Source organism: Chenopodium album, chromosome 24 (genome assembly GCF_948465745.1).
Source record: "Chenopodium album chromosome 24, dcCheAlbu1.1, whole genome shotgun sequence".
NCBI lineage: Eukaryota > Viridiplantae > Streptophyta > Magnoliopsida > Caryophyllales > Amaranthaceae > Chenopodium > Chenopodium album.
The window spans coordinates 6,097,299-6,113,411 of NC_137857.1; the positions used below are offsets into that span (position 1 = coordinate 6,097,299).

Sequence of the window (16,113 nt, forward strand, 5' to 3'; positions counted from 1 at the left end):
TGTCTAATAATAATCTTAAGTGTAATTATCCGTTAGAAACAATCAATCTACTCCTATACCTTGTCACTTGCGTCATTGCTAGCTTCGCCAATCACCACCGGCCATAAACCGACCAATTTTAGTTGACCAAGCCGTTCACTAATTCATAATGTTTAATTCTTCTTACCTTTCAAAAAAAAAATAAAAAATAAAAAAACGTTCACTAATTCATATTTACATATATCTTTTCTATATGCTAATTCTATCACAATGAGTTCGTTTTCCTGTCTCAAAAATGGAGATAAGCCCTCAACAAGAAGAAAAGTCCGGTAAATTCGACGATCAAGCATCAAACAATTCAACTCCAAGCTCAACCACAACAGATCACGAGCAAGTTTCATTAAATGATGAGTATTACGTTAGATCTTACACATGTAACTTCTGTAAGAGAGGGTTTTCTAATGCACAAGCACTTGGTGGACATATGAACATCCATCGAAGAGACCGAGCTAAGCTTCGACAATCATCTACTAATGATAATTCGTCGTGTAATGACCGTGATTCTATGCAATCTAATACATCCATTACTAAAACAAGGAGTCAAGTATTTGTGAAAAATGAAACAAAAGATGATATTGAGGTTGGGAAAAAGAAGGCCCTTGCCTTGTTTGTTGATTCGTCGTCGGGCAAGCAAGGAATGGTTAGCAGGGACGATTCTGGTGTGGACCTTGAACTTCGACTAGGGCGTTCAAGAACTTAAATATGAGTTCGTTGTATTTATGATCAACTTAATTAATTAGGAGTCAAAGAGCGAGGTTAGTAATATCATCTAATGTTAGCTCCTATCTACTACTTGTATATATGTACTGGTTGTATATATGAACATATATATTGAAGGTTGTAAATGTTTATAGTTATTTCTTGTTTTTATGAATTCACTTATTGTTAAAGGACCAACTTAACCAAAAGCTTAAGCTAATGGTTAAGGCCTAAGAATATGTTATATATTTTATCATTCCCCTCACAACCCCTCACATGAAAGACCCTTGGACCGGGGCTTGAAAATGTACTGTGAACGCAGCACAGACCCTCTCGCACCCAGCGTGAATTAATTTCACTTTAAAGGAGGGGTGGATGAAATTCGAACCCGTGACCTCTATGTCACGTTGGCTCTGTGAATATTTTCTATCACTTATTTTTTCTGATTCACCATTTTTTTTTGTTACTTTGAATTGTTGATACATGCCATTGTAGTGGGTTATTACTTTTGTTTCTCTGCTAGATGAGATTAATAATATAAATAATTTGATATACTAGTATAAGGTGATGTTTGAACATTATGATATTATTATCTTTCAATTCAATTGTATTTTTATTCTGTATTTACACTTTTATCCCTAAATACTTCGTCCTCTGTCTTTTTTTGTTGATACCTTTCTATTATCATGCTTGCCAACGCATGTTTTTAACGCTTAATAACTTCAATTATCAACATTATAAAATTATAAAAAGTGGATATTAATTATATATATATATATATATATATATATATATATATATATATATATATATATATATATATATATATATATATATATATATATATACGATTCAAACAAGATCTCACATGAATATGTTTTATCGTATCTATAAACAACAAAAGCGAGTCAAAGCGTGTTGTCTGAATAGTGTAAAACTCAACTTGTGTCAACTAAAAAAACGGAGGAAGTAGTAAGTTTTATTTCCATTTATATGGAGTATTCTTATTAGTTATTATTGACATTTACTAATAGCATAATTCAATAAAATCAAATACATTTTTTTATTAGCGATTATGCAAATTAATAGATCAATTTGTAAAATTACATCAAGAAAAAATATCAGTTTTAGACATTACAGAATTAAGTTTATTCAGATTTATTATGCATGGATATGATGTTAATAACCGTTCATGTACACACGTGACACACCATGCATCAATCTTTGAGACTTTGAATCTTAAGGGTAAATATGGCATAACCACATAATGTAACAAAACGTGTTTAGGCTGTTGGGAAGCCTCTTAGTATTAACCCAGCCCAATATCAAGCAGCCCACTCCATATGGCAATTAGTATTATGTGCACCATGGTGCACCTAGTTTTAGGTGCACCACGTCTATACTTTTGAACATTTAGTAAAAAAAATTGAACATTTAACAAAAAATGAACATTTAATAAAAAAATATGAACAAGTCACAAAAATTGAACATAAACATGCAATTTTTATGTTCATATTTTATACAGCGATGTTCATTTTGTATATAGTTAATGTTCAGTTTATTTTACAAAATTATTAAATTATTACGATGTCACACAAACTACTTTCAAAATTTGTTGACTCGTAATAATTTAAAATTTGCGATTGTTCAGATGTTTTTACTAAATGTTCAAAATTTGTTATTGTTCATAGTTTTTTACTAAATGTTCAAAAGTATAGGCGTGGTGCATTGCGATTATTCAGATTTTTGTACTAAATGTTCAAAATTTGCGATGTTCAAATTTTTTTACTAAATGTTCAAAATTCACAATTGTTCAGATTTTTTAAACTAAATGTTCAAAAGTATAGGCGTGATGCATTGCGATTGTTCAAATTTTTTAACTAAATGTTCAAAATTTGCGATGTTCATATGTTTGTACTACATGTTCAAAATTTGCAATTGTTCAGATTTTTATACAAAATGTTCAAAAGTATAGGTGTTGTGCACCTATTTCTAGGTGTTGTGCACCTATTTCTAGGTGCACCATGGTGCACCTTAAAATTTGCGCTCCATATGGGCCTTGCAAAGCACTTGTCTATAGATCTCAGTAGCCTCTAAGCCCAACCCTAATGAGTCTCAGCTTAATAAAAACCCATGTGCTATATATGACTAGAACAAGAACTAGAAACTAGAAAGGATTGTCAAAAAAAAAAAAAAAAAAAAAAAAGAAAAAAAAAAAGGAAAAAAAAAGACTAGAAAGTAGTCAATATGATGTTTTTCATAAAAAGAAGTTCATAGATCACTCTAGTCTAGTTTATTTGCAAAAGAATTTATGGAAGCCTAAGAAATATTTGGTATTCCTAATAGACTTGTACTCTAGCTATCGGAGTCAGTCATACGGAGTTATGAGTAAACCTATTAAGCTTGTTTTGGGCCGGGCTGAGCCATGCCACCAAATTAAATTGCAATATGGCTCATGGAACGCATTCTGTGGCTCATGCACACTATATAGGGAGGTTGGCTTCTCGGGCAAATGGGATGCTCTAATTTGGAATAGCATCATATAAAGGTGGTTTTGATGAGTTATTAACTTCTTGAGTTAGCCTTCATAACTAGACACAACCTAAACAAAGTGCTGGCAGCCTACCCATTATGAATGAGCACCACAGTTTTTACTTGTAGCTTGAGGTGATCAAGTTGAGCCCGGCCAGATTTTGAGCGGGCTTGGACAACTTTTTCAGGCCCGAATCGTGTCGGGCCCGGCCCGATTTAAAATTTTTTTGGCTGCCTTTGGAAACCAATTTTAGTTGTTTTTTTGGCCTAGCCCGAAAAGCCCGCATGGCCTGTTTAGTTTGGGCACACATTTTCAGACCCAAAGTTTGGCTCGCCCCGCCCATCGATCACCTCTACCCGTAGCTTAATACTCGATCATCTCTTCCCGATCTCTTGCCCTTTTAGACTGTTTACAACTTGTTAGTCTAGACTCTAGACTACACAAGAAAGTAAAAGAGTAATTTTTTCTTATGAGAATTATTTGAGAACCAAAATATTGGGCAAACAAAAAGAGACGGAAGAAATAAATTGGCGAATTAGAAGGACATTTAGGTCCCACCAACAGGCAACAGCCATTATGAGTTGTTCTTTTAAGGTGTGATTTGTACGTGCAATTGAACATCAAATTGCTCTTTGCAATCAAGTTTGCATGTGAGCTTATTTGTCTGGATTGTCTTACATTCTAATTTTCTGTAAATAGAAACAATGGTTATATTACCTAAGAGGGAAAGTAATTCCTAACAATCTTGAGTCATTTATAGGTGGAAGGAAATCTGCTTAGTCATATTTTGGTGGAAGGCAAGCTGGCAAGTGGTAAGGACAAGGTAGTAAATTAAGGTAGCTATGGTAGGGGGAAAACATTCACTTGTCAATTGTAAATGATACAACTTGACCTTTTCTTTTTGTTTTGTAATATTTTGCTTTTACTTTATTATATATGAGTGCAAATTATATAAAATACAAATTTGCACATGATTATAATTTGTATAATAATGATACTTCAAGGTCCAAGTCTTAATGCGTTAAGCATTAACAAAAAGAAAGATAAATATAAGGTATTAAATATATATTGCTTAAAGTTTAAAGGCTTACATAATTGAAATTTTAAACTAGCAATTGAAAGAAAATACTTTATGTAACATTCATCAATGATTGTTCATTTGTTCATCAATAATCTTAATTATAGTAAAATTTCATGCCCAATTCTCTAAACTTGCCAAAACTTATCATAATTTATAAAAGCTTATCTTAGATGAAATTTAAACTAAGAGTTAACTCTTACCAAAACTAATCTATTTTTCTAAACTTATCTTAATTGAACTCGTGAATTTAAATAAGTAAACAGAATCAATCAAACCTGAACAATCTCCTTTTGTGTGACAATCTAGAAAATTCTTACTTCACACATACGGATTAACAAGTAAGGAGTGTAGTAATCTTGATTTATCAATTTAGGATGAAAACTTACAAAACTTCGTAGTTAGGTCATGAGCTCATGACTATATATAGTTGATGAAAAATAAGAGAAAAATAGAGCAACTATGACAGAAATCCTAGTCATCCTGATAGAAACAAATTTGTAGTCCAATGAGGAAACTCGCCGCCGTGAATCATCATAATAATGCTACACTCCACTAACACACCCACATGCAACGTACATAACACCTATAAAAATAATATCTTTTACAACTGTCCTCTTATATGTTAAATCTCATCTTTCTGAATACAATTAATTTTACTTCTATATTCATATTATATGTTATCATTGAATATTTATTGCACAATAAATTACTTTAATACTTACAAAAATAGGTGTATAAATATATTATGTTGGTAAGAGGCCAAAGAAAGTGAGAGAGAAATTCTATTTTGCAAAAAAATAATTAAGGAGAGCCAAAGAAGAAAAAAATGGGGGCATGGGAACATCAATTGCCTGCCATTGGAGTGATTTCCATGCAATTTTTGTATGCTGCTATGGCTCTTCTTAATAGGGCTGCCCTTGTTAAGGGTATGAGTCCTAGGGTTTTTATTTTCTATAGGCAAACTATCGCGACTTTGGTCATTTCTCCCATTGCTTACTTCACAAGAAGGTTAGTACCTATAATTGACACGATCAATATATATATGTAATGTATTCATGTTCGTGAATTAGTATTTTTTGATTCTTTGATTTCGGTATAAAATTAATGATTTGATTGATTCTGATCAACTATTGTTTAACCTAGATTACATTTTATTTAATACGCAAAGTAGAGTGTTTTTTCTATGCCTCAAGTATATGGAGTTTATTTTTAATCGCTACACATACCAATGATGAGGTGCGTTACCTCGTGTGGTGTACAATAAGTGAATATGGTGGATGTACTATATATAAAGACCTCCGATTGTGTCTTTGTGCCAAATTAAAATGTTCAAAATGCCTAAATGATTAGTTGTGAATGGTTAGCGTTGTATAATACATTAGATATGATTTGTTATGATTCGCGTTAGCTTGAGTAATTAAATCAATTTTTGAGATTTATGTTTGTGTTTTATTGGCAGGGGAAGATCTACTGCTATGCCAAGTATGGGTTTTAAGAGCTTTATATTGGTGTTCATCACAGCTTTCATTGGGTATGTTGTTTTAATACGGAGTACATATGATTTTAATTAACATCTTAAATCAAATATTAAGTGTTACTAAATCTTTTTTATTTTGTTTTCAAATGCTAATTTGATAATAATGTAAAAACAGGGTGACTCTGAATCAGAACATGTACTTTGAAGGATTATACTTGGCTTCCTCATCAATTGCAAGTGCAACATACAATCTAATCCCTGCTGTCACCTTTATGACTGCGGCGGCTATCGGGTAAGACTGTAAGACAGATATTCAACTTGTATCTTATCTCTTATCTAACTAAGGGTGTATTCTACTCACCTGAATTTCACTTATCTAAACTTACTAAATAGACTAATGGTGCGCTTAGGAAAATCTATAAGATATGTTACAATCATTATTTTCTGTGCTAAGTCAGACTAATTGTATGATAATCCTTTCCTTAACAAAGTTGAAATTTTTTGATGTGTCTCATGATTTTGGCTAACAAAACCAACTTGTGATCTACTAAGAGTAAGTGTATACAACATGTTCAGTCATCCTGAATTTCAAACATCTCATCTCAAATTGCATAAAGGTGTAATGATCTATGTGATTCAGGATTTCAGGGTATTATCTAAGAAATTGAGAGAGTCTGCTGTATAAAAGTGTTTATGTTCAAATGAGACAACTTTTAAAATTGATGAACTTTGCTTGAAATACTAGGTTGGAGCAAGTGAACTTAAGGACATTAAGCAGTGCAGCAAAGATACTAGGAACAACCTTCTGCGTGGTAGGAGCGATTTCTATGGCGTTGTTGAGAGGTCCTAAGCTACTTAATACTCAACTTCCACCACTCAATTCTGCATTGCTGCACTTGTATGCAGTTGACAACACCTGGTTCTTGGGTGTTCTATGTCTCCTTGCTAGTAGTTGTTGCTGGTCTTTTTGGCTCATTTTGCAGGTACATTTCCCCTTTTATGTGGTTACAATGATTTGTTCTGTTATTACCACTACTTATAATCATCTATTTGTAAAATCAGGTGCCAGTGAATGCGCGTTACCCTGATCACATATCTCTTTCAGCATGGATGTGTTTCCTATCTATGCTGCAAACTGGTGTTGTTGCCTTGTTCTTAGAGCCTGATCCTGTTTCTTGGAATTTAAGTTCGGGCCTTGAACTCACTTGTTGCATTTTCTCGGTATGTATATAAGACTACTATATATAGTATCAGCCTTAAATCTTTAGCAATACACTGTGTACATGATTATCTACTGACAATGTGGAATGGATGGTTTAATCTGTAGGGAGTTATGGGATCAGGGGTACAATTCTTCATTCAATCCTGGTGTATCTCGCGTAGAGGTCCATTTTACTCTGCCATGTTTACTCCTCTAGCCACTGTCATAACTACTGTTCTAGCCTGTATTTTTCTCCATGAAGAAATTTATCTTGGCAGGTAACTACATAAACAAAAGATCAGTTTTTACAGTCGATGTCAATATTTTTGATACATATTTGTTCCAGTTTTTGGTAGCTGTAATGCAATTAACACAATTTTAACTTCATTTCCTCTCAGTTTACTAGGTGCTATCGCTGTGATCATTGGCTTATACGTCGTGTTGTGGGGCAAATCTGAAGAGCTAAGGGAAAATCTGATTCTAACATCAGAAAAATGTCCAACTGTAATAGCCCAAGAAAAGAGAGGTGGTAAAATTGATTTGGAGCAACCACTTTTGACAGCTGATAATAATACTACTGATAAGGTTTATGTTAGTTGATTGTAGAGTTGTAAAATTGCATTCAATTTTGTGATCAACAGTGTACTAGCTAGGTGGTGTTCATTAGTACATATCTCCGTAGAATGTATGTGTAATGGATGCATTTTGATAGTGTATTATTAGTCAATTAGTTGTGCTATCTTTGGATATCATTGTTATGATGTTTGAACATATAGCATTCAGGCACGCTGTGCTTTAAACAAGCTTGCGCTTTCATGCTACGGGTCTCAGGGTCTGGCTTATAACTCTATCAACGTAGCAAAGTTAAGTGGCTAATTTGCCACTTCTTTGGACACAATACAGTTATACTACCTCCGTTACATATTATTTGCAACGATTTGACAAGTAGAGAGGAAAAAAGGAATAATCGTTGCAAATAATATGTAACGGATGTAGTACAAGTAAAACTTATGAAGCAGTTTCAGTAGATATCAAGAACGAGATAAATCAAACTCAAGAGTATAAACAATGAGCTATGAACACGCCAAATGAGAAGCTCTGTCATAGTATAGAACAAAGTGATCATATACACAGCAACATGACTAACATATAAACCGTATGTCCATATACACTACTACTAGTGTAAGAAATTAATAGACAAACACAAGCTATGCAGAGGTTACAAAAATAAAAATTGAACCAGACAGTATCAAAACAGATCTAACATCTGTACAGATAACACTCTTAAGTAATAGTACTGACTACGGACTGATCATCTAAAGGTCATCTTCAGCGATATGGCTTCCATGGATCAGCACTGTCCCACCTGTTGTTGCGGAAAGCACAGCAACCGATAGAATATACAATGATGAGGAAGACGAGGAAAACGATGTTGATAACAGCAACCCTCTTCCAGTCACTCTTGAGGTTCTGCAGAAACCCGGCTTTGCACGAAGTGCAGTCATAGCAGAGAGTGGATGGGTTGTTTTTCCAGGCACCACAGTCGGGATTGTTTGAAGTGAGATTTCCATTCTTTGTCCAGCTGGTTGGGCTTTCATACACGAATTGGCAGTCTTCTGGGGGCTTACAGCAACCAGACTGCATAATGCAATAGAAAGATGTTCAGTACAAAGCAAGAAAATGTTCTAAACAGTTTGATTATACGAGTAATGCAGATAAATTTCAGACACCCTGATAAAAATGAATCATTTACTAAACAAAAGGCAGAGAAGCATACTCAATTATCAATTCTAATAGGGACTCATCAATTCTAAGGACCCATCAATTCAAGCAAAGTAATTAGCAATCACAAACTCAATTATCAGTTGAATTCTATATGGCGGCGAAAATTCAAGCAATAAAAACAATTATCAGTTGAATTTTGTATGGCGGCGAAAACTCAAGCAATACAAACTAAATCAAATCAAGGCCTCGGCTCGGTTTGGCTCAGCTTGTCATAAAATAAAAGGAGATAAAACTAGACAAAACTTTGAAATAGAAAGTACCTAGAGTAAATATCTAAACTCTTGCAAATTGCAATTGATGTGACACAAGAACATCCAACGTTATCAAGAGTTGTAAAAACTAATAATTCAAAAAAAATGACCAAAAAATACAAAATGAATGTTCAATTTTATCTAACAAAGAGAAAAAGTCCTACAAAGCAAAAGACCATTTCATGATACAAACAAAAAGGCTACAGTTAATTAATCAATGATTAACATAGAAAAATCAAAGATAACTTCAAATTATTCTAATAAATCTGACTCAACACTCATAAAATAAACCAAAGTCTAACCAAAGATCAAATTACTGTAAACAATTAATAATTGAAATTTTCTAACATTTTCCTACCAATTTCTGAATTTTAGACTAAAGGGACCAAAAAAGGGAATTTAAAAATAAAGGTATAGAGTTTGAACTTTGAAAGTGGTAGAAAATTCTGTAAAAAGGTTCTCAACTTTTTCAGAAGATCTGCAAAAAGAGCAAACAGAAACTCATGCAAAAGCATACTACACACATATTCCACAAGACAAAACTTCTCAATTCTGTTCAAAAACTGAATCATCATGTTCTCATAATCACCTAAAATTACTCCTAAATTCACCAAAAAATACATAACAAATTCAATCAAATTTCAGACCCAAAACATAATAAATTCTCATAAATCCACTTCTTGAATAAGAATTACAACTAAATAATTACTACTAACCATTCAAATCAAGAACCCAGAAAATTACTCTTAACATAAACATATCAAAAATTCAAAACAAACACAACAAATTACACAAACCCAGAAAATCCATGAAGTAAAAGCAAAAACCCAGAAAAACCCAGAAACTAAAGAGATCAAAATACAAAAAAAATTCAAAAACTAAGATGAAATAATTCTAAAAAGAAACAAGAAGAATTATACCTCAATAGGAGACAAGTGTTTGGCGAAGAATTCAGTAGCACCAGTATTACGTTCTTGAGCAAGTTTCTGACAAACTTTACCATCAACCAAACAACTCCTAATTCGATTCCAATTCTTAGAATTATCAACCCTTTTCTGCAACCAATTGGAGTAATCACCAAGCTTATACTCCTTATACCCACGATTACTAACAACTTCACCAGCACCTTTGTTGGTAACAACAAACGCAAAAATGGTGAAACAAAACAAAATTACGATGAGAATGAACATGACAACAAGGTAAACCCAGAGAAGCCAATTAACGCGACAACAAGCGCCGATAAATCCGGCAAGAGAGACGACGAGGAGGAAGACGCCGAGTGCGATAACGGGTTTTTCGAGGTATTTTTCGCAGTCGGTTGTGGCTTTGTGAGCGAGCCAGATGCCGCCGCCGAGGATGGGGATGGAGAGGAGGAAGGTGACGAAGTTGAGGATTCCGACGAGGCTGTTTGAGCACTTCATGGTGGTTGTGTGTTAAAGGAGGTTTTTGAGGAGAGAGAAAACTGGGGTTGTTGTTAATGGCGGTGTTTAGGAGAGAGAAAATGGGGAGGAAGAAGAGGGTATTTGTAGAAGAAGAGAGAGAAAATGACGGTTTCGAAGAAGGTGAAGTGGAATGGAAGAGAAGAAGAGGAGGAGGTTGTAACGGATTTTGGGGTGACGCGCTAACACGCGGAAGGTTGACTTGACTGTTGTGGTAATTACTAATTAGAGATTTAGCGATGTGAAAAACTGACTCGATTGACTTTATGTAAACTGACTTGACCAACTTATGTAAACTGACTCAACCAACCTAATGTAAAATGTATAGTTGTATAGGCATAATAATATAACTTGACAAAAACTTGAATTGAATATGATCGATCAGACCCAACTTAATGTAATTACCTAAATTGATACCTCTAGGCTCTAGTAGAAAATGGATTTTGGAATTCTTTTGGGGTTAATGTGGGGCTGTAAGGGTGATTGGTTGGTGAAGGTAGGTTGAGTTGTGCTAAAGAGGATGATGACTAATGTGAGGAAAATGAATAGGTAATATGTTTTATCTTATTAAAATGAGAATTGACAACTTGGATATGATATTGACATGGAGGGGAGAATTGTGGAAATATCTAGCTTGAGTTGGTGCCTTGGTGGTTCTAAAGAATGAGGACTGTGAGGTGAGTGAGCGTATAGAGGTGGGATTTTGAACATGTATGACATGACACGAAATCGTATAAAATAGGTATGTATAACACAACATATATGAGAGAGGTTTAAGCCTTAAAGGGATATTCAATTTTTTTAAGAGTAATCTAATTATATAACATGACACAATAAAATTTACATTTATAGTATACATATGTTGTTAGGTACTTAATTGTTATATAATATAGTCATTATTTGTGGTCAATTTAATTTTTGAACTACACATGATGTAAATTATCCAACGAAAAGTTAAACCTAACAGTACAAATAGCAAAAAAAAATAAATTATTTTTGTATGAAGGTTTTGACAATATCAAATTATCACTTTTTATGCAACAATAATGGGGTTTGTTGAGTTAAAATTAAATCGGGTTTAATCAATTCATTATGATCCAACATCCAAACATATATCAAGTACATGTATGTAAAATTGTAAACATTGAATTGGAATACAACCAGCCAAATATCGGTCCTCGATCTCTATTTGCTCATCAATAACATATTATTGTTTCTTTGCTCAGGAACATTTAAGATCATTACTAATATACCTACAAAACTACAAACTCGAGTAATTTTATATAAGACATGCTACAATACTACATAATCATCCAACTCAATTCAAATTTTTAGCCTATAAGAATAAAGTTTAGCCATGTCAAATCTTCTTATTTGATGTATTTTGTAGTGAGAATTTTCCATTGTACTATAAAATAATAAAATTACAAAGTGTATGTATCAATGGTGTGACTGTTGAGAACGACCTAAACCAAATGCCGTGTTGGTTTGGAATTACAAAGCTAAAGAAATTAGAACCAAACAATGTTTCAATAAAGAGATAAACTACTTCTTCAAACAATTATTCCATAATTATTTTATTGGTTGTAAGAAATAATCAGATTATCCGACCCCTTTAAATTGGCTGAAAAAGTAATCATTTAGCACGTGAGGTATTGTTTCTGTGAGTCATACCAAAATTAGCACAAGTCGTCGTCAGATTTGATGTCTCATGTTCAAAGTCAAGTAAACAAGAGGTAATTCCCTTTATTATTTATTAATTAATCCGTTTTAATTTTTCATAATTTTTAATAATCTGCAATTAATCATAAAGAAATGTAGGGAATCCAAAGAAAATACGAAATAACAACATTTAAATTGTCACGGTGCAAAAGTATCAATATTTTTGTTGGGTCAAATCATGAGATCGAAGAAAATATCAATAATGTCTCAAATTTTGTTTTAAATTAAAATACGAAAAATCAAATGTACCATAATACGTAGTAATAATTGTACTAAGTACTGTATTTATGTTGTGGACCTTTAACTTTTTTTTTGTTGGGGGCTTGGGGCAAACTTCCAACCTATCGATTGACTACGTAAACATCATGTTCATGCATCAAGATTCAAGAAGACAATGGTTATAAATTTTACGCTCGTTTAGTATCCAATGTAAGATGTGGTAATTGGGTTGTTTTGTTCGGGTCAATAAGGATCAGGTCAAACAGTGTTAATTGGTTTCTGAAAGTTCGGTCAGATATTTTAGGGTGGATGATAAAATAATTTATGCATATTATATTTACCAAGTCTATTTTGCCAGGTTCATATATGTTAGCTACCGTAGGCTGCTTGTCAAAGCTCAAAACAATAGTTCATGCATGTTTGTTAAGGCAACTTCATTTTTTTTTCCATGTGCTATGTTGTTACCTATCTACATGCTCAAGTCTATGTCAAAAAAAAAAAAGAAAAAAAGAAAAAAAAAATCTACATGCTCAAGTCTATATACGAAGTATATAACACTTTATTTAAAACATACAAATGATAAATACTAGGAAATTCCACGGCAATTTGATGACTAGTCATGAAGATAAAATCCAAGTATGACCAACACAATTCATGATTTTGTGTATCCAATGATTCCAATCTATTAAATGAAAAATTATTCATGCATGTAATACAAAAGAATATGTCATCAAGCTACAACTTAGTTTTTGTCATGCATTTTTTCAACAAATTAATTAGTTAATATTGGTATGGATAGATTTGCTCATGCTCCGAGGTACACGATCTAAACCGATATGTTGCTACTCCTTCCCTTGTTTTTCACAAAAAAAAAAAAAAAAAAAAAAAAAAAAAAAAAAAAAAAAATGCTACGGAGTACTATTATTAGACCATGTATACCAGAAAAAGGCTAGTGTACCTAACGATTGATTAGAAACATGACATTATATTATTGTAACTTTGAATTTGAAGGTCATAACTTGAACATGGCATGAAAACAGAAAAGAAGACATGGATTATTGGATTTCTTACATTCTAGCAACGCAGTGTGGTTTTCAGTATATACGCACATGGCATGCATGGAAGGCATGCATTTGGTAATAAGAACAATCATAACATATACGACCACCCATACATATACGAGTATATTTTATATGCACTATAATATGCATGTACTTCGTATAAAATTAAATTATATTAAAAATTTTGTGGCAGAATATTCTGATGATAAATATATATACTTGTAAATTGTTGGCAGTGAAAATAATTTACATACACAAGTTGCAACTTTCAATTGTAAATAAGAGAGATTAATATATAAAATTATTGGACAATTTTTTTTATTTTAAGGGCATGTGATGGCTAGCTATCTTGTACTCCCTCCGTCCCTAAATTACATTCCTCTTTGGAAATTTACACGGGAATTAAGGAGGGAAGAATAAGACAAATAACAATAATTAGATAATGTGATGGGAAGTACAAAGATAGATTAGTTATTACTCATGACATGTCATCAATCCTTGCAAAAAAAAAAGGACCAATCACATGCTCCTAATTGAAAATTTTTAACCAATCATATTCATTGGAATTTGGTACAAGAATTATGAGTGAGATTAGGTAAGGATGAGTGAGAAAGCATTAAATATAAAACAGAAAAGAGAGAGTTGATTTACTAAAAAAAACTTACCATAAATAGAAAGGAGGAATGTAATTTTGGAATACCAAAAATAGAAAGGAGGAATGTAATTTAGGGACGGAGGGAGTACTTGAAAGTTGAAAATTACAGAGTCGTCGTCTTATTTTTTATTGTTCATGTTGTAGAACTAGTCAATATTCATTAAAACCATGTTGAATTATATTGATGTTAATTAAAATCATACATAAACTATGTAGTGAAATGTTTATAATATACTACTCCGTATATTTCAGTTTAATTAATTGCTTTGTTCTATGTACTGATTAATTAATTAAAGAGAGTAAATAACTAAAATAATGATATGTAATAGGACTAAACAAATAACGTTAGACAAGTGTTATTTAGTATAAAAAAAAGTGTGTTGCAATGTAATGATAGATTTTATATGTACATGCCACAATAGTAATGCCAAATTCTTTCAAAAATAAAATGTTTTCAATTTTTGATCGATCATAATGTTCAACAGAAAATATTCCTCAAAAGAAATGTTTAATAGAAAATGTAATTGTAGAAATTAGATTTAATATACTTCGTATAAAAAAGGGAAGAAATTAACATTAGTGGTTCTAATACCAAATTTATTGACTTTGTTTAACTAAAATGGTTTGGTGAAAGAATTTGAATGGGTGACGCGCAAGTATTGTGTTTGAAGGTATGCATGCAGCTGCAGCGTTGTTTGGGTGACGAATTGAAGATAAGTTTGTAACGGTCTACTATTTGCATGTTTCGTAATTGGTTTTGGTTTCTCTTAAAATTGCATGAAGTATACATTTTAATTTTTGGTTTTTTAAAATCAAAGACAGTAAAATTCAATTAACCCACGTCTCAATAATATTAACCATCTATGATTTTTTAGAGTTAATAAGTTATTATGCTATATAAGATAAGATAGAACTATTTAAGTTAAGCTAAAAATATCATGAAAGAAATTTTGATAAGTTCAGATAAGCCACAAATTACTAGGGTTAATAAATAATCAGATCTAATAAATCTTTACAATAAGATTCAATAAGATAAGATAAAATGTCACAAAAAAAAATTAAGATAAGTTAAGATAAATAATTGCTTTAAAAGATATGATGTACTTCTCATCTCAACACGGTCCTTCTTTTTGGACAAAATGTACCGAAAAAACTCATGTTAATCCATGAGAATGGTTATTGCTCCTCGATATGGTGCACTGATTCACCGGTAAGAAATAAACTTGTATAATGACTAATGAGACTATCCAAATTAAAGCATATTTAATTTGATTAAGGAAATAATTCCTATGGTTCAAATGACATGAGAAATATTACTTTATATGTTAACAAAACGACCAAATAGGCACTTGTTAAATACGGGTCTGGGCCGCACCCGTTACGGGAGAGTGCAAGTCCACCACTTTACAAGACCAAGGAGGTTCCACCTTAAAACCATATGGCAATGAGGGGAGTAGCCCCTTAGCCTTATATTGTGGTGGTAACTCTTGAATTCTTTCAATGTGGGATTTCATTACCACTACACTTTCCCTTTTTAGTGTTTTTAGTGTGAGACAAGAAGAATGCTCATATGTGGGTTGTTCATGGGCTCAACAGCACTAAAACTAGCTATGGGGATAGTTCTACATATAAGTAATTATTAATGACAAAAAATTCAAGTATACATCGTTGGAATTGAAAAACAAAAAAAAAGGTGATATGAATGGAATAATGGTGTAGTTGTTTGTATTTATCTGCTAGCCACCCACTAAGAGGACAATTGACAAGGTGTCGTCCAAGCAAATGCAATTAAAGACCTATCAAATTATAACTCTATGGTGCCACTTAATATTATGTTTGCTTCATCTATTAGAGCTGGATTATTCGGCATGATGCACTTGCAGTTTTTTAGGTTTTTTTTTTAATTTTTTTTTTCGACAAGTGAAGATTAGAAGTGGAGAAGACAAAAACT

At 32.5% G+C, this 16,113-nt stretch overlaps 3 protein-coding genes across 3 annotated transcripts; 2 read left to right on the plus strand and 1 right to left on the minus strand.

The window, feature by feature from the left end:
* The first annotated feature begins 274 nt into the window (after nucleotides 1-274).
* LOC145610454 (transcriptional regulator TAC1-like) lies at nucleotides 275-739 on the plus strand. Its single transcript, XM_081665794.1, has one exon. The coding sequence runs from the start codon at nucleotides 275-277 to the stop codon at nucleotides 737-739; it is 465 nt and encodes a 154-aa protein (XP_081521920.1).
* Nucleotides 740-5,113: 4,374 nt separating this feature from the next.
* On the plus strand, nucleotides 5,114-7,761 carry LOC145611873 (WAT1-related protein At4g30420-like). Its single transcript, XM_081667254.1, has 7 exons — nucleotides 5,114-5,360; nucleotides 5,812-5,883; nucleotides 6,005-6,121; nucleotides 6,575-6,812; nucleotides 6,892-7,050; nucleotides 7,157-7,308; nucleotides 7,429-7,761. Exons 1-7 carry the CDS (start codon nucleotides 5,179-5,181, stop codon nucleotides 7,628-7,630), a joined length of 1,122 nt encoding a protein of 373 aa, XP_081523380.1. The 5' UTR covers nucleotides 5,114-5,178; the 3' UTR covers nucleotides 7,631-7,761.
* Nucleotides 7,762-8,106: 345 nt separating this feature from the next.
* On the minus strand, nucleotides 8,107-10,686 carry LOC145611474 (tetraspanin-8-like). The gene is made up of 2 exons (XM_081666803.1): nucleotides 9,987-10,686; nucleotides 8,107-8,668 (listed from the first exon to the last, which is right to left on the minus strand). The coding sequence occupies exons 1-2, from the start codon at nucleotides 10,485-10,487 to the stop codon at nucleotides 8,360-8,362; spliced, it is 810 nt and encodes a 269-aa protein (XP_081522929.1). The 5' UTR covers nucleotides 10,488-10,686; the 3' UTR covers nucleotides 8,107-8,359.
* Nucleotides 10,687-16,113: the final 5,427 nt, after the last annotated feature.